Source organism: Sciurus carolinensis, chromosome 13 (assembly GCF_902686445.1).
Source record: "Sciurus carolinensis chromosome 13, mSciCar1.2, whole genome shotgun sequence".
Lineage (NCBI taxonomy): Eukaryota > Metazoa > Chordata > Mammalia > Rodentia > Sciuridae > Sciurus > Sciurus carolinensis.
The window spans coordinates 13679737-13704739 of NC_062225.1; the positions used below are offsets into that span (position 1 = coordinate 13679737).

The 25003-nt window shown below is 40.5% G+C and overlaps 1 protein-coding gene and 1 pseudogene across 1 annotated transcript in view; both read left to right on the forward strand.

The window, feature by feature from the left end:
* The first annotated feature begins 2040 nt into the window (after positions 1-2040).
* Positions 2041-25003, forward strand: part of Rnf149 (ring finger protein 149) — a 34151-nt gene continuing 11188 nt past the window's right edge. The window contains exons 1-6 of the mRNA XM_047523283.1: positions 2041-2044; positions 3868-3974; positions 4083-4740; positions 19841-20091; positions 21189-21257; positions 24323-24405. Of these exons, the coding sequence (XP_047379239.1) occupies positions 2041-2044; positions 3868-3974; positions 4083-4740; positions 19841-20091; positions 21189-21257; positions 24323-24405 (1172 nt within the window). The remainder of the gene's footprint in view (positions 2045-3867; positions 3975-4082; positions 4741-19840; positions 20092-21188; positions 21258-24322; positions 24406-25003) is intronic.
* LOC124963467 (putative monooxygenase p33MONOX) lies at positions 13388-17731 on the forward strand (annotated as a pseudogene).

Below are 25003 nucleotides of genomic sequence, written 5' to 3' on the forward strand. Positions count from 1 at the left end.
CTCCTGGGTTCAATCCCCAGTACTCTATTGAGAGAGAGAGAGAGAGAGAGAGAGAGAGAGAGAGAGAGAGAGAAACTATCAATGAAGAAAATTTGAGAAATATTTCAACATATTACAATGTGTGAATCTTGATCCAAACAATCAATGTAAAATAACATTTGGAACAAAAAATCAGGGCTATTTATGCACTGACTGGATATTTAATTATGTTTTAAAACTGAGCTAATTTATTTATTTTTGAGATGGGTATCCTTTGTCCAAGCCAGACTCAAACTCCTGGGCTCAAGCAATCCACCTGCCTCAGTCTCTCAAGTAGCTAGGACATAAGAGTATACCACAGAGCCTGGCTCAGTTTCTGAAATTCCCTTCCAAGTAATCCAACAGGAAGAGAGGAAGTGTTGATAAATTTAAAAACAAATTAGCCATGGGTTAGTCATTACTGAATCTGCTATGAGTGCAAGCAGCTTTGGCAGTCTCTCTGCTTTGCAAAATGTATGAAATTTCCCTTAATAAAACGATTAAAGGGTAAAGACACCTCTCTCCTTTACCCTAAAACAAACAAAGACTTGGGGGCAAGGCCTGTGAGCTCCTCTGGGGTACTGAGAAAGGGAATTGAAGAGTCTGAGTGACACTTTGCAGCCAGTGCACAAAAAGTTGTGAAGGCATGAGAAAGTGGTGGCAATTCTGGATCAGGGGAAACCAATTGAGGCTTGGAGCTGGTAATGAAAGAATAAAAACCAAGAGGCTGGGCTGGGCCCCAGGGCTCAAGAGCTCCAAAGCCTGTTTCTGTTAGCCTGTTGGGACTTCTCTGACCAGCAAGCCTGTAACCAATCAGGAGTTCATAACTCGGCAATAGTACAAAAGAGTCATTTTCTCATTTAAAACATTGATCACACACACAACACTGTGTTAGTTGAGGTAGGCTCATGCAAACAGCAACTACACCATCCCTGCCCTTGTGAAGTACATAGCATTATAAGAAAAAAAAAAAAAAAACTGACACACCAAAAAATATTGTCAGTACTCTAAGAAAAAAATGGGCTTGGGAAATAGTAATGCTGGTACAACATTTATGTGTAAGCACATCGTACACCAGCAATGTGGAAAACAGGAGGAGCACCTAAGTTCACCCGTAGTTAACTAAAGCAGGTTTCACAGAAGAAACAGCTTTAGAGTTAAAACTTGAAGACTGAGTTGGTGTTTGCCAGGAAAAGAGCCAAGAGTAAGAGGTCATTTCAGGAAGAAGGAAATGAATTTGCAAGACATAACATGAAACCACAATGATGTATTCTGGGAACTATAATATTTTGTTTTGCTGGAGCATAAAGTTGGGGGGCAGGTTCTAAGACTTATTCCCAGCCTGCAGTAGATGACCACACTTTACCTTCTTATTCTAGGTCTGGACAAAGGTAAGGCCTTAAGCCTGGGATCTATCAACCTTCCATAATTAGTGTCCAAATGGGAGGGGTGATCCAATTTCAGGAAAACTTAAGGGTTGTGGTCCACTCTGCATCTTAGAGCACATGTAGAAAGACAAAGAGGAATGCTGAGGGGGGTTAACAGTGTGAAACACTGTGGTGCGGGTGCAAACAACCTATTTCCTGTAATTATAGACCCCTGTACAAAGAAGGAAGATGAGACAGTCAGAAGTCAATGCTCTAAACCTCTTTTCCCGCAGCAGCAGTGTTTTGTATGGTGAAAATAAGGAGAAAAGTCAAGTGTGAGTTCACAAATCACATGGTTCACTGCCATACAGAGAGAATTTCTTCCTTAGGTTCACAGTGCTTAAACAACAGGAGAATAATGTGACCAAATCTCACAGGGAAGATACTTGATAGTTCCAGGTATATTAACCACATGGTGGGTGAGTCCTAATTATTAGTCTAGTTGCTCAATTAGGATGGAAACAGGTCTCTGAGGAAAGTAAAGTCTAATTGAAGGTTGAGGTGTACATTTATACAAGTGGTTCTCAGGAGAAACTGGTTTGACCATTACAACACAGATCTGTGATAACACTCCAAGCTAGGGGGTAATGCCAGCATGGGTAGGCCTGGCTTGGCAGCTTAGTCTAAAGGTCTGCATAGCCTACGACTGTAGGTCTTCAGAGAAGGAGCTGAGTGTAACCTGCCATGACTCTCAAAGTATCCCTGTCAAACTTTTAGGCTTACAGGTATTTCGACGACTATAGCTCACATATGGGGCCTGATTAGATATGATGTCACATTCTCAAGGGGAGGGGGAATTTACTCCAAGTTTTCACATATGGGAATACTGCAAGTTTTTCATGTTCTCCAAGAGAGGAGAAAACAAGACATACACTCCTTTTTTTTTTTTTTTTTGGTGATGCTGGGGATCACCTATGACCTATGACCTCAAGTACTCTACCACTGAACTACACCACCAGCCTCACACTACAAGTTCTTATTATACCAAACCCTGAATTGCTCATGGAGGAAACTGTGTTTGGAATCATTTCAATGCTACAAAACAAGTACACTTTGTATCTATTGCAGTTTTATATGAACTTTGAATCGCCTGTATTTATTTCCAAACAAATTCTTTTCCCATTTTTTTAATTGATTGAATATAACTTAGGTGCTCATTTAAATGGCAGTTTACATATTATACATAGAATACTGAGGTAGGATAGAAGACAATGAAAAATAGAAAAAAGTCATATGGGACAAAACAAGAATGGCCATATTTAAACTGTTTTAAATTCCATGTCTACTTTGTTCATACGCAACACTATTAAATCAGTTATCAGACCTTATCCACAGGTTCCTAAGTAACCTGTTTCCTAACTTGGGCCTAAAGAAAAATAGGCCCCCAAATTCATTGCTCAAGAAAAGAATTTTTCTGTAATTTATATTTTTAGGATCTGATTACTCCATACATGTACCATATTCCTGATAAAATGCACAAAACCCCTCCATGTTACATGAATGTAGTACAGTACTGTTTAAACTTACAAAGCAAAATCATGGAATCCCCACAGAGGGAAGTTGAGATTTTTCTCACACTCACACACAAAACCAAAAGACAAACAAACAAACAAAAAAGCCCCCAAATCCTCCCAACAAATACCTAACAGGTAATGATTAACATGTCAAGGGATTAACACAAAAAACAAAGAAGTAAAAAACCTTCTTAGATCATATATAAATTTATAGATCTTATAAATTTATACATACATATGAATAACATATCATATATATGTATGTATATGTATATGTTTTGCATTCCATGTTAGGGTTAAGTCAACATGTTCCACTTAACTCCTGCTCTATTCTCTCTCACGTGTGTACTTCTTGCTTTCTTTTCATAAGATCAACCTGTGTCTCATACTGACCTGTCCTTGAAATCCTTTCTGTGGTGAGTGTCCAGAACCCTCATAGAGGCTGGGGTTGTGGCCCAGTGGTAGAGCGCGTGCCGGGCACATGTGAGGCACTGGGTCAGATTCTCAGCACCACATAAAAGTAAATAAAAAATGAAGGTATCGTGTCTATATATATGTATATACACACATACATACATATATATACACATATATATATACATCCCTATATCCCTCACAGGCCAAGTTGCGGCCCACTTCCCCTTGGGACTTCCTTGGGACCCTCGGTCCGGGTGACACCACTATAACAAAAAGGGTTGTTGGGATTAATCCTTGAGAGAAGGGTAAGGAATTAAACTCACTACCAAAATTACTTACAAAAGGCATTCAGACAACACGTGGATAATACGTGCACGACTCTGAATTCTTTTAAAAATATATTTTAAGTGGTTTAAACAAGGCCAGTCTTTGTCCTGTGCGTCGCGCGGTCCACTTTGCTCAGACATCCGCTGAGATTTGATTTTACACAGCCGCGGTCCTGGCCTGCTGCCCTGCTTCCCGTTACTCGGGCGGTTACTTCCCCGGACTCGGGGGCGCTCTGCGTACTATTGCACAAGCTCTGCTCGGGCCCGAGGGGGTCAGGCGTGGCGCAAGCCGTGGCGCGGGAGGCCACGCCCTCACCAGCCTCAGCGGCCTCTGGACGTACCCGCGCCGCTCACCTCATCCTGCCTCCGAATGAGCTCAGGGCGTCGCGCCTGCGCATTCCACCCCAGAGGGCCGGGCGGGGTTGCCCCGCCCCCGCGCTCCCACGCCCAGCCAGGTGCGCGTGCGCCGCGGCTCCGCCCCCCTGAGCTGCTCTCCACTCCGGATTCGCGGCGGGCCGGCGGCAGTTTCTCTTCGCTGGTCGGCGGCCTCGCTTGTTCCTCGGCAGCCCGCCGGTAAGGCCGTGGCGTGGCAGCGGCGGCCTATGGCCGGGATCCGAGCCCGCGGCGCGCTGGCGCTGCTGGCCTTGGCCTTGTGCGCGCCCCAGGCCCGGGGCCGGGCGCTCGAGTGGTACTCGGCCGTGGTGGGCATCGAGTACGTGGACCCGCAGACGAACCTGACTGTGTGGAGCGTCTCGGAGAGCGGCCGCTTCGGCGATAGCTCGCCCAAGGAGGACGCGCAGGGCCTGGTGGGCGTCCCGCACGCGCCGGGAGGAGACCCCGAGGGCTGCGCGCCAGGCACGCGCTTCTGGGTGCCCACGCCGGGCGGCCACGGGTCTGCGCCGTGGGTCGCCCTGGTGGCGCGCGGGGGCTGCACCTTCAAGGACAAGGTGCTGGCGGCGGCGCGGAGGAACGCCTCAGCGGTGGTGGTGTACAACGAGGAGCGCTACGGGAACCTCACAGCGTCCATGTCGCACGCTGGTGAGCCATGTGGGCGCGAGAGGTGGAGGGGGGTCTTGGCACGGTAGTCAGGGTCGGCGACCTGCAAGCCCTTGGGGCGAATCCTTTCTCTCAGGCCGAGATGTGGCCCTGGGCACGACTCTGACAGTCTCTGGGTGTTGGGAGGTATTAGGGGACCTCTCGATTTGCCCCCTGTGGTTCTCCGATGCTGCTGAGAAGAAGGCAGGTCTGCACACAAGATTAGATCTTCTTATTTGGTGGTTGGTGTGGAGGGAGGCGCCCTCGGAAGGGGGAGCAGTAAGGAACGAAAATCTACAGGAGGAAGATTGTGGTTCTACCAAGTGGGAAGTCCCATTTCCGTTCACTGTTACCAAAATCGGGCTGGTGGGTAGGAATTAAAACTTTAACCAGTGCAATCCAGGGTCGTGCTGTTCCTTCACTCTGGTATTTTTTTCACTCTGGTGTCTTCACTTTGATGAAATGTCAATATTCTCATTTTTGTTCGAAAATCTGGATTCGAGTCAGAGAACCTGGGCTTTAAGTTCTGTATGTTTTCTCATTTGTTAAATATATGATTTAGCAATCATTTTTTCTGTCTTGTTTGGAAGAAATTTTAGAAGTTACTCTGTTAACTGGAGAAAAAGACCCTGCTCTTTACTAGGGAACTGGTCTTACACTTTCCCAGGGCAACAGGTTGCATCTTCAGGCAGTTATGGTGGTTTGAATCTTATTTTGCAAAATACTTGGGAACCGAGTTCTTTCTGGGTGGTATATAGGCAGGACCCAGAGAGTAAACCTATTTCTGTTGTGCTGAGATCACCTTAACTGTAGGCATCACAAGATTGACTAATTCTGAACTTCCTTTTTTTTTTTTTAACGTTTCTGTGACTACTAAGAGTCAGACATTCTTTTTCCTGTACTACTGTCTCTTTCTTTCTTTCTGGCTTCTTGCATACAATGCAAAACTTAACTGTAAAATAAGGGCAAAAAAGTGAGCCTGGCCTGTTTGGTAGAATGTTGGGAATTGTAGATGAGAGGTGAAAGTGGAGACTTATGGACAACTCTTTCAAGAAACTTGGCTACAGATTGTGGGGAGGCAGAGAAATTGGCTGAAGTTGTAGGAGCAAGGGTGTGTGAGATAAGAGATGGTAAGGGGTATTTGAAGTTGGATGGATCCCAGGTTGCAGAAGTGACTAAAAATGTTGGATCTGTGATAAGGCAAGAAGGCTTTGTCCAGAACACTTGTGGAAGCGTTAGCCACAGATGGAGAGGGATGGGAATGAGCATAGATATCTGTATGGTGGCATGAGGCTACACACCACCTTTGGTGCTGTTACTCTAGTGATTACAGATCTACCTGTTTGTCATTGTGTCCAAGCTACATTCCATAAATTTATGAAAGTTCCTGCCAGATGTCACATAACATTGCAGATCCATCCTACCCATAGTGGACCCAAGTTTAGTAGTTCTATCAATGAAAAAAGGTTAGCGTGCCATGATCCCCCCAATGCTGGGTGTACACACTTTTGTATGTGTACATATTTTAATGACTTATTTTAAATGGGATGCTCATCATTCTCAATCACTCAATTGCATTTTCTGATGATACTGACATCCTTCCAAGCGAACAGCACTTGTTCTAACCATGGTTCAGCACCATGGTTTGTTTATATTATTAGCATATAATGTATTCAGGCCCAGAAAAACACCTCTTTATTGTTCATTTGAGATCCTCTTTTTAGGACTTATGTTCCCATTATCATCCTTCATTCTACCCTTCTTGTGTAAGAAAAGACAGAATTAGTACCTTGTTTTAAGTGTGAAAACACCCATTGTGTAGACATTGTACCCAGTATTCTATATACAGTGACTCAATCTTTCTGACAATACTTTAAGGTAGATTCTTAATTCCATTGTACAGATGAGGAAACTGATACTCAAAGAATTTTAAAAGTTGGCCCAGATTACCTGGTGATCTATGGTCAGATAATTCTTTGTGGTAGGTGCTGTCCTGCTTTGTAGGATGCTCGATTGCATTCCTGTCCCCTACCCGCATTGGATTCCAGTAGTGCTCCTATAGTTTTAACAACCAAAAATGTCTCCAGAAGCTGTCAGATGCTCAAGGAGAGGAGGGAATGACAAAATTATCCAACTTTTTGAACCACTAACTTTAATTGGAGATTACTTTAGTAATAGTGTGACTGGTGGATTAAAGAAAGGAAAAGAAGAAAAGTTCAGTCAGACTACCATGGGCTACCATGTGATCTGTAAAGGCCAGTAATGCAGAAATGGAAAGGACTGACCCCTCACAAAACTTGACCCACTTGGGTTTGTGACTTTGTGAGTGGAGAGGATCCAGTTTAATTAGAGGTCACAGCAGAGTCTTAAAGGCCATTTAGACTTAGGTTTCCTGTATTTAGTCAGATTGTAGCTACAGCCAAGAAAACCCACTGATTCAGACATTCTCTGTTCAGTGTAACACTGATTTCTATGAAGTGGGGAGAGGTGGGGTGCTTGTAAAATTGAATACTGACTGTCTTCTCAAGTCAGGGAGAAAGTCTGTAGTTCTGAAACCCATTGCTTGTCTAACTGAAATCCAGTACTAAATATTTTTTTAGATTTAAATCAAGTTTGTGACTTTTAAAAATGATGACTTTTAAGATAATATTCTATCATAACAACAATAAGGACTGTTAACCTAATGCCCCAAAGTTAGTTCTTTAGCAGACTTAAATTGAGCAGCCATTTTGTGTAAAGTATTGTACCTGCTTAGGCAGCAATGCATAAAAAGCATGCTTACTCATGGGGAGTTTGTGGTCTATTGGGAGCGATAAATAGAATTTTCTGAGACAGTAAGGTTTGGGTGTGACCAGAAATATATGCTCAGGGACTTAGGAAGCATAAAGGAAGGGCATGGGTGTTGCAAAGGTATAGAAGTTAACCTGACCGAGATAGAAATTGGTAATAGTCAAGTTCTTAACACAAAATCTTTTAGATTTTGTAGATATTGTGGGTTAAGAAATAGGGTGCTAGACCAGGTGCCTTGGCATACACCTGTAATCTCAGCAGCTCAGGAGGCTAAGGCAGGAGGATCAAGTGTTCAAAGCCAGCCTCAGCAATTTAGAAAGACCCTAAGCAACTCAGTGAGACCCTGTCTCTAAATAAAGTACAAAAGAAGAGGTAGGGATGTGGCTCGGTGGTTAAGTGCCCCTGGGTTCAATACTGAGTACCAAAAAAAAAAAAAAAGAAGAAAAGAAATAGGATGCTCTTTTAGCTGAAATCTTGGCATGATATTATAAGAAAGGCAGTTTGATTCCTTGAATAATTATTTACTGAGTGCCAAGTACTGGCAAGGCTTAGAGCTGTGTTTAGGGAAAGGGAGTTGGGGGTAAGAGCAAGGGAGGTTTCAAAGACTTGTAGGAAATCCCTGATTTCAGAGCAGTCACATGTTGAGAAATGTGCATTTTATATTGGCAGAGCATGGCCTTTCATGAGTGAATAATAAATTCTTGATTCTATAATAGTATACTCATAAGTTATCTACAAATTTAGATTTGATTTTAAGATGTATTTTAGTGCTATAGGAAGACTGACTTGGCAGTTATGGCCTCAGAGAAAGTGGGGTTAACAGGATAGTTCCCAGCAAGGTTGAGTTTTGAAGGGCAAGGAAAGTTGATGGGGAAGATGTATGTAGTGTGTGGTAGGGGTGGGAGGGCTACAGGACTTCTGGGTGGCAGGAGTAGCGCTGCAAAAGGCCAGAGGTCTGAGATGAAGTAATGCATTTGGGAAAGCTGCAAAATAGTTCTCAATTAGAGGAGTATATTCAAGAAATCCAAAATATTTTTGAGAAAGTCAAATTGTCCAAAACATTATTTAAAATTCTGTAGCACCCAAAAAATGAATTGTATTTATTTTGGAGTCCTAACTCACCCCTACCCTGAAAACATTTCTGTTCTGTGAAATGCTTTTGTATTTCTAAGATGTTTACAGTTTTACTTGGTGTACTATTTTCCCTGCTGTGGAGTCTATAATTCTCCTTATTAATTCATCGCAACTACAGTCATGGAGGATTGACTCATTTAAACCTTTCGATGGGCTGTCTCTGCTTGAAACTGGGGCTACAAAAACTAATAAAAAAGAACAGGTAGTACTCGTCTAGTGAGGAGAGACACCTATAAAGAAATTATAGTAGGTGTGTAAAAAGAGGAATACCTAAGGGGCGTTGATAACATTGGTTCCATGAAGAGGTAGATGTCTGTTGCTGAACAGCCTCAAGTTGAACTTGTGCTGAATCTTAATGATTTGTCAGGAAATTCTCCAGGGAGGGGAAAAGAAATGGAGAATGTATGGCAGTTAAGTTACTGGAAAAAAGAAAACCTGAAAGTGCTCAGGATTCTGTTCCTGAAACTTTAAAATGTGACTTCTTGCTGCCTGAGTTGGTTTTCTAGACTAGAGATCAAATCTCCTACTTTAAATATTTCAGTAGCTCTCATCTCCTTCAAGAGAATGTTGAAATCTACTTTAAATAGCTTTCTTGGGAGGAGAAGTGGTACACTAGATTCAAATGTCCCTGTTGAATTTCTGAAGATGTTGGCCAACTCAGTTTTTTAATTTGTTTGTTTAGTTTTTGCTGAGTAGTAAGTAGAGTGCAGAAATTTTGAAAATGAAATGAACATAATTATATTTTTGCACAAAAGAATTTTAAATTATGGTTAATTTGGCTTGCTAAAAATTATCATCTTTTGTATCTATTATCCAACAAGTAGGTTAATGATCATGTACTATGTACAGTGACATTGTACTAAGTATAAGACAAAAATTAAAAGAAACTACCTTTATGGAGTTGTCCTGCCTGATGGTGAGGTGTGTAGGTTCCTATGTGGGGTGGGGGGATTGTGCAGGATGTCTTTTGTTCTTATCCCTAGCATCAGGGGTCCACCCCAGGACCTTACACATACTAGGCAAGCAGTCTACCAATCTACCACTGAGGTAAGCCCTCATCCCCCACCCCCGGCCCACTTTTTTTTTTTTTTTTTTATTAACTTTTATTGTGACCATTTTTTTTTTTTTTTAGCCAAGTTAGATGTTTAATAATGTTAAGGACTAGGGAAAAAAGGAGAAAATCCTAAGGGCTTTATCACCTGTTCCAAGTCTTTGACTTTTTATATCTTCTGTGAAGTTCATCTGTTTCATTTGGAAATAAATGAGATATGCTTTCATGTCTATTAAGGCAGTCATACAAAATAACCTGAGCAGGTTAGCTCTCTAGGGTTGACCAGATAGGTATTGATGCAACCAGGAGGTGAGTGTAGGGCTGATCCTAGTAGCTCTGCCTGGCGCCCCTTGGATTTGTTCATGAACCAGCTCTAAAGCTAGTATGCACCCTCCTCCCTGCCACCCATACCAGGGATTGAACCCAGGGGCACTTAACCACTGAGCCACATCTCCTGTCCTTTTTATGTTTTATTTATTTAGAGACAGGTTCTTGCTGAGTTGCTTAGGGTCTCAGTGAGTTGCTGACTCTGGCTTTAAATTCACAATCCTCCTGCCTCATCCTCCCAAGCCACTGGGATTACAGGTGTGCACCACCACGCCTAGCCAGAGATAGTATGTTTATATCCAGATACCCTACCTACCCCAATTTATCCCCAAAAGTGTTTTGGGAAAGCAGATCAATCACAGGGTTGAAGCAGTCATCATTCTTAAGTTTTGTTAATTTAAAATAGATCCTGGGCCAGGATCTATTGTTGTGCACCTGTAATCTCAGCTACTTGGGAGGCAAAGCCTGGAGAATCACAAGTTCAAGGCCAGCCTGGGCTAAAACTTGATGATGCTGTCTCAAAATAAAATTTCAAAAAAGGGCTGGGAGTATAACTCAGTGGTAGAGTGCCTGACAAGCACTTGGTGCCTGACAAGCACTTGTAAAGCCTGGGTTCAGGTTTCAGTACAGGGAAAAGAACCCTGGCAGCAATCTTCCTGCTCTATTTACAGCATAACAAACTGGTTAGCGCTCATCCTAGGCACTTTTTTTTTTTTAATATCGTAATTTAACTTTATGAATCAATGTTAATTTTCTAGATAAGTTTCAGATGAATGTACAGGTGTTTTCAGCTCAAGATGTTCTTGTATTCATTGTATTAAGATCCATTTCCTCACTTTTCAGTCTTGAGATTTTAGGTTTTCAGCAACCTCTCTAATCTCGGTTAATCCCACATCCCATTCATTCATCTATTCAATGGAATGCCTTTACATATATTTTAGTCTCTGTCTTTATTAGACCAGTCACCATCCATATATATTATTATCACCACCCATATATTATATTATTATTATTATTAATTTTTTTAATTGATGGTTTCACAGTCTGAGAAGCTCTTTCCTTTGCTTAGTAAACTTTTATCTGGCCTTGAAGATGTAACTCAAATATGCCTCCTGGGGAAAGATTTTCTTCTACCCTAGACAAAATTATCCCCTCCCTTCTGTAACTCTTTGTTACTCCACTTGCTTATTACTAAACAGCAACCCAGAGTAGACTCATGCTTATCCTCATTTCATAGCTGAAGAAACATTCTCTAAGAAGATCAACTCATCCAGGCCCCCAAACATAGAAAACAATGAGATTTGAACCTAGGCCTGTCTGTCTCTGAAGCTGTGTCTCTTGTGATTAGGGCACAGGGAAGGCACTGCCTTGGACTTCAGACCCTTAGAACTGGCTTTTCCAGGCGTATGACATTGAAGAACTCAAACATTCTGAGTTCTCAGCTGCAGAATGATAATATGGTCTCTCTCTACTTCAAGTGAAATAATCAGTAAATATGAAAAGGGTTCAAAGTTGTTTTTTTCCTCTCCATTATCACACAAAGCAAATGCCATCAGTACCAGCAATTGTTATCATCTATAATGAATCATACTCTTTTTGTTTGCTTTCTGTATTGAAGTTTTTAACTGGAGTTGGGACGTGCAGGTTCATGATAATGTTCTTTCTGTTTTAGTTTGTGCTTGAAATTTTCCTCAGTTTTTCTTTTTTTAACTCAAAACGCTTTCAGCTAGTTTTGCAGCACTTGGGGTAGAAGTTAGGAGCACTTTACCACTGAGCTACACTGCTTGCCTTTTTTATTTTGAGACATGGTCTTGCTAAGTTGTTGAGGCTGGCCTTGAACTTGAATCCCCCTGCTTCAGCCTCCTGCATATGTGGGATTACAGGCTTGTGCAGTCCACCCTTATAATTGTTTCTGTATACATCTTTCTTTACTAATGTTTATTTTTCTCAAGGCAGGAAACATCTACCTCCTTATTGTGTCTACCCAGTGATTATATGGTAGTTTGCAGGAGTGCTGCAGAAACCACAGCTCTTGCGGAGGGACACTTATGTGCCCCTGGGCAGGTCACAAGATACCTTCCGGACAGGAGCCTGGAAGGAGCCACTTTAGAAGGGTGCCCTTCTAGCATTTCAGTAACCAAATCCCAATAGCTGAGATCTATATTTGATGTGCTACAGATTAAATTTCCGTGTATAGTGAAATTGCATTATAATGTGATTTCAGTGTAATGTCAGGGAACATTATGTGCATTTTGAAGTTACTGTTTGAATAGGTAATATGTAAGCATGATAAAGAATTTCTACTATGCAAAGTAAGACTCCTACCCCCCTGGTAGCCGCCAGCTTATCTCCTCAGAAGCATTCTTGGCCCCAGCCTTTGCGTAGCCTTTTAGAGGTGGTCTGTGTTGATATGAGCACGTAGCTTCTTGGAGATTTTTAAGGGCAGCCTGCTGTCCCGTGGTTTTACTTGTTGCTTTTTATTTCTTCTGACTACCTTGAGTATTGTTAGCATTGACAGGGCTGCTGCTTTAATCTGCACGTGTGTACTGTAACATATAGTTGGTTTCTTTTTGATGGACATTTAAATTGTGATAAGGAAAAAACACTGGCAGGTAAAGGAGAGGCATAAGGGATGAACCCCTGGACAGACTCCTCCTGGGCAGCTTTGCTAATTTGCAGCAGTTGGACAGTACTCCTCATATTCCTCATCAGCATCTAAGCCTTGTTGTCACATCATTTCATTATGGCGTCAGGAACTGTTTCAGTCATATTTTTTGCTGCTTTGACCAAAAGAACAATTAGAGGAGGAAGAGTTTATTTGGGGCTCACGGTTTCAGAGGTCTCAGTCCTTAGATGGCCGACTCGATTGCTCAAGGTCTGAGGTGTGCAGAAGTGTGTTGTGGAGGAAGGCAGCTGGGAGCATGGAGGCAGAGACAGACAGACAGACAGATACAGATACAGACACACCATCAGTTCTGCTCAACAAGGAAAAATATATACCCTAAGGGCAATCCCCCAATGACCCACCTCCTCTAGTCACACCCTGCCTGCCTGCAGTTACCACCCAGTTAATTCCTACCTGTGGATTAATGCCCTAATTAGGTTAAGGCTCTCAACCCAATTATTTCACCTCAAAACCATCTTGCATTATCTCATACGTGAGCTTTCGGGGGACACCTCTCATTTAAACTATAATAGGGACTCAACTCTGAAATCTGTATAGAAGAAGCACCTGAAGCCCAGTTTTTCAATGGCTTCAAGACATCCAGAAGTACTTGCTTTGGGGCCTAGTGAACCTGTAGGCAAGATGTGCCTGTCCTTGAGGATGTACCGCCAGCTACTCAGCTATGATGATGTCATTGAGAATCCCAGACCCAGGACTCCTGCATGCATCCCCTGGAAGCCAGCGATTCCAGAGTGCAAGTGTCATCACCTCACCAAGGTATGAGAAGGAGAGGCCTGTGAATCGTCCCCTGCCATGACCATTGACAGTGTGGACAAGGTCCAGGTAGTGAAGGCTAGAAATACCCATATCATGAAATCTGTGATCATGAAACAAATCAGAAAAGCTCTCATTATTCTGACAATACACATTCCACCAGGGTCTTACCACCCAGAAAACCAAGTGCCTTCAAAGGGCAGGGGCACTCTATAGACTGAAGTTGCAGGGCAGAGAAAGAACAAAAGAAGAGAAGTGGCCTGCATCTACCCAGTCCACCATCAGCAGCACTCCCCACTCTTCCCCTGCACAGAGGCCCAGAGGCAGATTTACTTCTGATTCCTCTATAGCCTTACCTGGCCCATATCCTAGCACTGTGGATCCTGTAAGTGAGTTAAGGACAGAAACTCATCAGATCAGTGGAGCCTCTTTGGACCAAGACCCCCTCTGAAGTCTGATTCCGGAGGTTTTTGCCAACTAGGCCTACCAGAAAGCCCAGAAACCCTCTCCAGTGGAGCTGATCTGTGCCCAGGCCACTGAAATGTCTGGAGATCCAGCAATTTTCTGGCTACGCAAGATGGCCATAACTGGTGATGGAAAGGAAGAAACAGCCGCCACAGAACCATAATCTCAAACTCCTATCTTTAGTGTGCTTTGTAAGCTCACTGTCTTCTAGAGAGCTATTCCAGGGACTCTGGATAGAGGATTTCTTATACTTACTCCCCTTTTATCTTGGCTCTGATATAGAAAGGTATATTTTTTTTCTTTTTTTTTTTATTGTAAACAAATGGGATACATGTTGTTTCTCTGTTTGTACATGGAGTTAAGGCATACCATTTGTGTAATCATAAATTTACAATAGGTAATGTTGTTTGATTCATTCTGTTATTTTTCCCTTCCCCCCACCCCTCTTTTCCCTCTATACAATCCTTCCTTCCTCCATTCTTGCCACCCTCCCTAACCCTAACCCTAACACTAACCCCTCCCACCCCCCATTTTGTGTCATCATCCACTTATCAGCGAGACATTCGTCCTTATGGCTTATCTCACTTAGCATGATATTCTCCAATTTCATCCATTTGCCTGCAAATGCCATAATTGTATCATTCTTTTTGGCAGAGTGATATTCCATTGTATATATAAATCACAGAAAGGTATATTTTTAAGAACACCTTATACTGAGGCTAGAGCTAAAAAAATAATTTTTAAAAACTTTTATATTTGCAAACATTAGTGCAAAGCTTATCTTTATGTGGCTGAAACCATCTGTACCACTTTAAAGTTATACCAAATTATCTCAGTAGTAATGTTTAGGGTATCTCCTTAACCTATTATTGTATTGTTTACCCTAAACAAGAACTTAATGTTTGTGTTGTTCCAAATCCTGGACTTCTTGATTCTTTTACCACCATCAGTGCATTGAGAAATCATGGTGTGGAGGTGTAAATGACTAGTTAAGACACCTTTGGCCTTGATGGTGCTGATCCTGTGCTACATATACGACTGCATGTCCAATGTGATCCTACAATGTGTACAATCAGAAATGATAACTTATACTCCATTTATGTATGATTTTATCAAAATGCATAAATATATTCTATTGTCATGTATAACTAATTAGAACAAAAAAAATTTAAAATAACCAAAATTAAAAAAACACGAGATAGAGATTCTGAAAAAAACAAAATAGAAATCCTTGAAAAGAATGAAGCAATAAACCAAATGAAAAATTCAATAGAAAACACAACCAGCAGACTAGATCACTTAGAAGACAGAACCTCAGGCAGTGAAGACAAAATATATAATCTTGAAAACAAAGCTGACCACACACTGAAGTCATGTATGATGTACATGAGTTAATAATATCTGTTTCACTCTTCTGTCCTTCCTATCCCATAACCCTTCCCCTCCCTTCACCCCCCTCTACCTAATCTAAAGTAACTATTCTTTCCTAGCCACCCCACCCCGCGTTATTGTGAGTTAGCATCCGCATATCAGAGAAAACATTTGGCCTTCAGTTTGGGGGGTTTGGCTCATTTCACTTAGCATTATATTTACCTGCAGATGCCACAATTGGATTCTTCTTTAAGGCTGAATAATATTCCCTTGTGTGTGTGTGTGTGTGTGTATCACATTTTCTTTATCCATTCTTCTGTTGAAGGACACCTAGGTTGGTTCCATAGTTTAACTATTGTGAGTTGAACCGCTATAAATATGATTGGTTGTGTCACTGTAGTATGCTGATTTTAAGTCCTTTGAGTACAAACTGAGGAGTGGGATAGCTGGGGCAAATGGTGGTTCCATTCCAAGTTTTATGAGGAATTTGCATACTGCTTTCCATAATGGTTGCACCAATTTATAAACACCAACAAGGTATGAGTGTACCTTTTCCCCCACATCCTCGCCAACATTTATTGTTGCTTGTATTCTTGATAATTGCCATTCTGATTGGAGTGAGGTGAAATCTTAGTTTTGATTTGCAGTCCTCTGATTGCTAGAGATGTTGAACATTTTTTCACATATTCATTGATTGATTGTATATCTTCTGTGAAGTGTCTGCTCAATTCTTAGCCCATTTATTCATTGAGTTATTTGTTTTTGTGGTGGTAAGTTTTTTGAGTTCTTTATATATCCTGAAGATTAGTGCTTTATCTGATGTACCTGTTGTAAAGATTTTCTCTCAATCTGTAGGGTCTCTCTTCATATTGATTCCTTTGATGAGAAGAAGCTTTTTAGTTTGAATCCATCTCATTTATTGATTCTTGATTTAATCTGGTGCTTTAGGGGTCTTGTTAATAAGGAAGTCAAGTCCTAAACTGACATGGTGAAGATTTGGGCCTACTTTTTCTTCTATTAGGCGCCTGGTCTCTGCTCTAGTGCCTAAGTCTTTGATCCACATTGAGTTGAGTATTCTGCAGGGTAAGAGAAAAAGGTTTAATTTCATTTTGTTACATTGGCTTTCCATTTTTCCCAGCTCCTTTTGTTGAATAGACTATCTTTTCTCCAGGCAGTGTTTTTGGCACCTTTGTCTAGTGTAAGATAACTATTTATGTGGGTTTGTCTCTGTGTTTTCTATTTTCTCTTTATCGAAGTGATCTTTTGCTGCCTGCATTTGCTCTCTTATATCACCCTTTCCTTCACACGTCATTTTAACTACTTACATTCTGAACTCCTCTGACGAACTCCTCTGACATTTCTTCTGCGCCGTCAATGAATTGTTATTGTAGCATCTTGGTTTGTTTGGGGCCCTCTCTTCCCGTGTTTTTTCATGTTGTTTGTGTATCTTCCCTTCTTGTGTATCTGACGTATTACAGTGTGTACCCTATAGACTTACAGTGTACCTTCAGATTTCCTCACCCTTAAGGGGGAGATCAATATTAACAGCACCCAATGCGAACAATACGTAGTCTTAAACCAAATAGCTCCTGTTAAGACGTTTACAGTTTTGCCCTAATAAACAGAAATGATGTGTTTGATTATTATCTACAATATAAACAGTAGGTTTGCAAAAGGGTCTACTGTTTCTAATGGTGCACAGAGAGAACTGGGGGCTGAGGATGTTATGTTTATGAGGTACGAGGTGAGAATTTAGAGGTATTAGATTATGGGAAGAGTGAAAGAGGAATCAAAAGAAGTTGGCTGTTAGCAGGAGAAAAAAGAGAACGAGACTCAGGGGAAATAGATAAGTGAGAGGAAAATATGTAAAGAGAGAGAAAAAGGAGGATAAAAATGTAAAAAGGAAAGAATATACAACAAAACTGTAATATATTTTTCAGACATATCAGTTCTCAGTAGCCCGATTCATGAAAAGTACTTGATTTAAAAAATGTTGGGGATGTGAGAGCTGGAAAAGAAAGAAAAAAATCATGAAGGAAAATTGAATTGTTTCTGTTTGAGTTCATTTTCTTCTCTGCTTCCCTTCTCATGCAAAAAGTGGAGCTGCCCGGAGTTTGCTGGTATCTCCACCCTCAGGAGGTGAAGGTTACTGGGGTGGGAGGGTTAGCCTTGGAGGTGTAACTCCTGGAGGTGGAGTGTGGTCTTAGCCCCTTACATCACCGTGGACCCCACAATTTCTGGTCTCTTAATTTAGTCTCTAAACTGTATTCGTCTCACACTCTCGACTTCCCAGTCAGGAATCTCTCTCTGAAGGTCCTGAGGGGCGGAACGCCAGGACTTGTGCGCCTGCTGCGGAGAGCTATTCTGTGTCAGGCAGATCAGGACCGGGTGTTGATAATGGTGGGCTGGCCACATAGCTGCAGGTGCTGGGCTGGGTTGGTGGCTAGGGAGGGGAGGTGTTGGGAGACTATGGATTGGGGAGTCAGAGGGCCCTGTTGATGCCAAAACGGGTGGGACCAGGTGATTGGTAGATGCCAGTTTGGGAAAGGAGTCAGGGACCCAGCTGTGTCAGGTCCTAGCAAGTGCGCCAGAATTGGCCCTGGAAACCCACTGGGTGATGAGCTGGTTGACTGGGTGAGCTGGGCTCAAGATGCCCTTACACCCTCTTCCAATCTACCGACCCTGTGCCAGACTGTCTCCTGCCTCTTCAGCAGATGGTAGATACTAGCATACCTAGCGGGGAGACCTCAGGTGTAACAAAGCCTGCAGGGACCTTGGTCCCTCAATCTTCCAGGTCCTGGCTGTTGTCTGTAGATGGAGTCAGCCATGTCCTTAGTTGGTGGCGATGGCTGTGGTTGCAAACTTATAGGTACCTTGATGGGCCTCCAGGCCCTACCCAGTGTCCCTAGGTGGAAACTGCCCCAACTAAAGAAAGGCAGTGGCTGCAGTGAAGGTAACCCAAGATGGCGGCAGAGATGTCCCAAGATAGAAGGAACCTCTCTCAGAGATAGGTCAGCGAGGGAGGTCTGTGTGGTGGCCTTGGGTGATCTGCTCAGAGATGCAGTGCTATGGTGCGTGGTTCTTTGGCAGGCAGCTGCCTCCAGGCCCTGTCCAGTGTCCCACAGAGGAGGATACCACATTGAGGGGTTTATAGTGGTGGCTGCAGTGTCCCAAGGTCGGGGCAGCCAGGGGAGTCACGTGTTAATAGATTGAAGCTGCAATTTTTAAAAACCATCTATATTTTCTTTCCTGAAAACTGACTTCCTTTGTTTTTCTATTGTCCTTTTTCTTACAGGAAATTTATTTGCTTTGCAGTTTTGGGGATGGAACCCAGGGCCCTAAGTATGGTAGGCAAATGCTTTGCCACTGAACCACATCCCTAGCCCATTTTTTTAAAATTATGAGACAGGATCTCTCTAAGTTGTACAGGTTCGTCTCGAACTTGTTATCCTCCTGCCTCTGCCTCCCAGGTACCTGGGATTATAGAACTGTGTAGCACCACACCTGGCCAGGAAATTTGTTTTTTAATTCACCTCTTCCTTCTGGGCTGTGTGTGTGTGTGTGTGTGTGTGTGTGTGTGTGTTTGTGTTTAAACACACTTAAATTCTTGATTTAGTTGGAATTTACTTTGGCATAAGTTGTGAAAAAAACTTACAACTTTTGCCCAGATGATACTCTTTTGCCCCACATGATTAAAAAAAAAAGTCTGTTTTATTCCATTGAATTAGAGTTCTGCTTTCATCATACACTGAATTCTTTTGTTTATTTCTGATCTTTTTATTCTGTGCCATTCTGTGGGTGTTTTCATATACTACTACCATGCTGTTTTACTTACTTTAAAGACTGTTTAAAAAGTTTGCCTGATCCATTCCTGATTATTTTTTCCCTTAATGACTTTAGAAGCAAATCTTTAGTTTCTTAAAATTCTATTTATATTTAATCGTTGTTATATTCATTTATGACTAGTTTCATGTAAAATTGATTTTTTTTTTTGTCCCTTTTCTCTTTATTTTTTATCTCATGGTTGCTTGTGCCTTTAGAGTAATGTTAAATAATAGTGATTGTAGTGAAATCCTCGTATTGCCTCTCTGATTTTAACTGGTATGTTTCAGGTTTTATATATTAATATTTGAAAGTGAAATTAGTCAGTCTGGTTATTTTGCTTTTTTATTACTGTGTTTGGTTTTATAATCTTAGAAATAATTTTACAACTTTCTTTCCCCCTTCTAGTCATCTGTGGAACAATTTAAATACCCTTGGCAGTACTTGTTCCTTAAAGGTTTGGTGGTATAGATGTCACCCATGAAAATGAAGGGTGTCCTGACTTTTGGGAGGGTACTTCTTGGTGGTTTATTCTACTTTTCCTCATGCGATCAGTCTTCTCTTTTTTGGTATCAGTTTTAGTAACTGATGTTTTGCCTGAAAATTTTTCAGTTTAAGTTTTCAAATGTGTGTGTTGATGAACTTAGCTTTCCTTTTGTCTTATTTTGTGTTCTTTACATTGATTTCTTTGTTCCTTCCTCCAGGAACAGGAAATATAGTGGTCATTATGATTAGCTATCCAAAAGGAAGAGAAATTTTAGATCTGGTGCAAAAAGGAATTCCAGTAAAAATGACCATAGGGATTGGCACCCGTCATGTGCAGGAGTTCATCAGCGGTCAGTCTGTGGTGTTTGTGGCCATTGCCTTCATCACTATGATGATTATCTCCTTAGCCTGGCTAATATTTTACTATATACAACGTTTTCTATATACTGGCTCGCAGTTTGGAAATCAGGTAATTATGGATAATTTTAATTTTGCTTTTGAAAAGAGTTCATGAATATATCCCATATATATATTGCTTGAAGTTATATTTAATCATATTCTTGATTTCCTTTTCACTCATACTATTTAAGTATTCATATGACTTTTTGAAACTAACCTTCTAATTAGAATGCATTAAATTTTCTATCTTGTGGAAAATTAAACACTTTTAAGTTCAGGTCACTTTTTGCACATTCAGTTCCTGCACATGTCCTCTGTCCTTTTTCAGACAGAGCAATGGCAGAAAGGTACCAGACAGTGAACCTGCCCTCATAACCCTGGGTCTCTGACTTGACCTAAAGGCAGGGAAGGAGCATCCAACAGCTCTCAAGTCATTTCCTCTCAGAGAGACCCAGTCTCAGTAACAGCAGAGAGGAGGGCTGTTGAAGAGCCAGAGGCTTCCAGTGGCAGGATCTGTGCCTGTGCAAAGTTGACCTTCCTGATTGATGGCATAGGAAGGGCTCTTGTTTTTAAGGCCCTTGATGCCGGGCGTGGTGGTGCATGCCTGTAATCCCATGGCTAGGGAGGCTGAGGCAGGAGGATTGCAAGTTTAAAGCCAGCCTAAGCAACTTAGCAAGACCCTGTCTCAAAATAAAAAATGAAAAGGGCTGGGGATGTAACTCAATGGTTAAGCACCCCTGTGTTCAATCCCTAGTTCCAAAAAGTTGGGGGAAGGACTTGACAGAGTGAGCATTTGGTACTTCTATCCTCAGCCTCTTTCTTTCTTGCTGATATTTAAACACAGGAATTGGTTTCTTGTGGCTGAAGGTGTAGTTCTGTTTAGCATGTGTGAGACCTGAGTTCCATCCCCAGCACTATATACAGACACACAAAGTTGATTTCTTCTTCAGGCATAGAATTGAAATAAGTTTTGTCAATTAAATAGCTCTTAAGTTATATGGCTGTTGTACATATTGAATAATATTAAATGGTGGAGTTCTTTTTAGTTATTTTCATTGTAGTCATTTAACTTTTTAATGAAATTTTTTCTAAATAGCTTGCATATAATTTTCAAGATGGTGATTCAAAATTTTCAAGAATAATAACAACAGTATTTTCCTCCCCAAGAGCTATAGAAAGGAGACTAAGAAAGTTATTGGCCAGCTTCCACTTCATACTGTAAAGCATGGAGAAAAGGTAATATTTTTATAGCTTGTTTTCATTTTGTTTCATGGTTTGGACTAGAGAATGTGTTTACTTCTTGAGAAATACTTCCCTTCTGCTCTGTTAATTCACAGTATTGAGCCTGTGGTGCTTTGGTGAATTTGAGTTAGTAGTAACTTTCATGTATGTGTTTATTGTAAAGAGGGATTAGCAGAGATACTATGGTTGAAGAACATTCCAGATCTGTGCTCTCCAGTGGGTTAGCCACTAGTCACATACCGCCTTTTAAATTTAAGTAAATTGAATTAAATTTAAAATTGTGTCCCTCAGTCCCACTAGCTACATTTCAAGGGCTCAGCAGCCTCGTTGACAAAGAGCTGCCATGTTGGACAGCACTGATGTGCCCATCATCTTAGAATGTGCTGTTGGGCACATCAGGGTGACTATAAAGAAGCTGCAGAACTTAAAGTTCATACCATAGACCGTGATTCCTTAAATTCATTTCTGTTCAATTTGAGACTACATGTCCATTCTCTCTGATTCCCCCAAGTACAGGGAAAACATACTTGATATTTGTGGAAAAGAAAAAAAAAAGTACCTTTAAAACTACTTTTTTATTTAAAAAAAAAAAAAAAAAAAAGCAGCTTTTTTTTGGCTAAGACTTCAAGATTCAGAATCATACCAGAGATTTAAGGCATTTTTGGAATAGGACACATTCTGAATCTAGAACTAAATAGTAGATTGCCTAAAAGGAAAACTTGCTAATGCAGTAGTGTTTATTCCGTTAATGGTCCCTCTTTGGTGCTTTGAAATGTTGCTGACTATTCTTGACTTTAGTTGTGGGATTGGTTTAGTTGTTATGTTGTTTGAAACTTAATCTTCTTTACCCTCTAGTTTCTAGTCCCCCACCCCCCAAAAGGAAGAGAAACTGCCTTTATGGTACATATCTCTTCCTCTAACCTACTTAAAGGATGAATAAAGCAAAAATAACACACTAAATTATAGTTATAAGATTTTGAAATCTGTTATTTATGGCTAATGTGATATATTTAGTATTAAGATACTCTAAGAATTGTATTGGTGGCTTCCATTCTTTCCCTGATATAACTTACATTGCAGTACAGTTTGAATCTTAATAGTTTGTTACAATGTACTGATTTCTTTCTGTATAAATGTTTTGAACAGAAAAAGTAAAAAAAAAATTAAAAAAAAAAAAAACAACACTCTCATGGTTTAAGATTAGAGTCTGATTTACAAATCACTAAAGGGTTCTTTGGGAGAGACTTTCCAGTTAATGCCAGATTCTAAACACATTCTACATGACTAGTTGCTTGACAGGTGTATGGTTTTATGTACCCCTGGGAACATGCTTGCCTCCTGCTCTCTGTAGGAACCACTGGCCTTACATGTGAGAAGACATGGATTTATATGTGTAATGAATGGAATCAAGTCTTTGAGAACTTAAGTAGATTGATATTATCTTCTTCCTATCCAGCACATTTTTGAAAATATGTTTCCAGGGACTGTTTTTTGAAAGTTGTCAAAGTAATAGTTAAAAAAAGAAGATCCGGGGCTGGGGATATAGCTCAGTTGGTAGAGAGCTTGCCTTGCAAGCATAAGGCCCTGGGTTCAATCCCCAGCACCGCAAAAAAAAAAAAAAAAAAAAAAGATCCACAGGTATTCCATGAGTTATGTAGATACATGGATTTTATAGCAGTTTACATTTTAAACATATAGAACAAAGTATTTTTTTGCAGTCTACATCTTAACCTGGTTTTGGATACTGATTTTTTTTCTAATTTTTCTTTTGTGTGGACTTACTAATAGTAATATATAAACTTTAATGCTATTATTAAGGACTTCAAAAAATTATTTCAGGGCTGAGGATGTAACTCAGTGGTAGAACACATGCTTATTAGCAAGGCTCTGAGTTTGATCCCCAGCATTGCAAAAAACAAACCAAAAAAAGGTACATACTTTTAAGAATTATTAAAATTATTTCATTATTCTTGCATGGCATATGTTAAATAAGTGACAATATTTACCTCTATTGCAATATATAAAATGTTACAAACTTGATTTTAATGTGGTCTTTCATAACATCTACAAACAAAATTCAGTTTTTAACTGCTTCCTTGTTCATAAGTGGCATATTAGCTAAATGTATTTTTAAGTAATTATGTAAGATGTAGCCATATTTCTTTAAATGAACTTTGCAGCCACATGCAGACGTTGAGTTCCTGAATCCCTGTCCCAGAATTCCATTCTGTCTTGGAACAGTGACCACTCTGGCCCTGACTGCTTGGTTGATGGGATAGGACCAGGTGGGTGGATCCAGGGGTACCCAGAAAAGTGGAGAGGGCTGACACCAATGAAAAGGGTTGTGACCCATAAATTCTTAGAAGTGGAAATTTTGTCACAAGACTCTTTCCTCTCCAGCAATTTTTTGTTTCTTTGTACTTTTGTTAATTCATTACATGAAAAGTGATGACTTATTCTAATTTGTAATTCTTTTAGCACTAGTGAGGTGGATATTTTCAGATACATAGCCATTTTCATTTTCTCATATGCAGGTTATAACTGTCTTTAGCAGATGTAAATTTCTTTTTAATGATTCCAGGAAATAAGTAGTTTCCTGGATATTTATTCTCTTCATTAAATTGCAAGTTTTATGTCTGAAAATTGATTTATTTTATCATATTTCATGCATTTGCATTCCCACATCCCTTAAAAATGAATACTTAAAAAAAACCTCCAAACCCTAGCTTAGTATTTAAATACTGCTATGTCTGATTAATTATGTCATTATTGTGCATTCTTTGTCCTATCCAAAACCACTGCCAACACCAATGTCAAATAATTTTTCCCATTTTCTTCTGGAGGAAAACAATACAATTTTTTCCTTTTCTGCCTCATTCCTTAGATAACCTCTTGATAGTGGTAAGAAGTAAATACCAAATATAATCATTTGCATTTTAGTTTCATGTTATCCCAATGTAAAATAGAATCCATCATTGTTTTAGTCAACATGTAGTACATTTGCCAAGGACGTGCTATATGCCAAGGATAAAGCAAACTCATTCCTTTTCTTTTTACAGGGAATTGATATTGATGCTGAGAATTGTGCAGTGTGTATTGAAAATTTTAAAGTAAAGGACGTTATCAGAATTCTGCCATGCAAGTATGTTCTTTTTACCTACTGAGATATTAACAATTGCTTGACAAGTTCAGTATCCTGACAAAAGAGTTCCATGTCCTTTATGGTATGAAGATCTTGCTATCTTTGATCATCTCGTCTTTCGAAAGAGAAGCTTAGGTTTTCGTACTGTCTTCAAGGCTCTTTAAAATTGCTTTGCTTAGGACACTTCCATGACCATTAGACCCATTATACATCTTTGTCATAAGTGAGTTTTTAGTCTCATAAGCAGGTATTCATTAGCATACTGGGAATCCCATTGTATACTTAGCAAAGCAAAAAGGTGAAGGACCCAAGAGAGAGGGCCCAAAACAGCCAGCAGGAAGCAGGTGGGGGGAGGGCAGTGGTTTGCTGTTTGCACCCTGAGTTTGAGTTCTCTTTGAGGTTGGGTGAAGTAAATATTCCTCCTTTTCCTTGGTTACAGTAACTTAGTTTTGCTCAAGTTCAGTTTTCGCAACAGGAAGTTGTGATTTCCTTTTTATACTAACAGGCTACTTTAATTGATAACTTCTAAAAAAAAATGTGTTAGCAGAAGGGTTTATTTTATGTACAGAAATTATGTTTTAAGTCAGATAAATTTCAG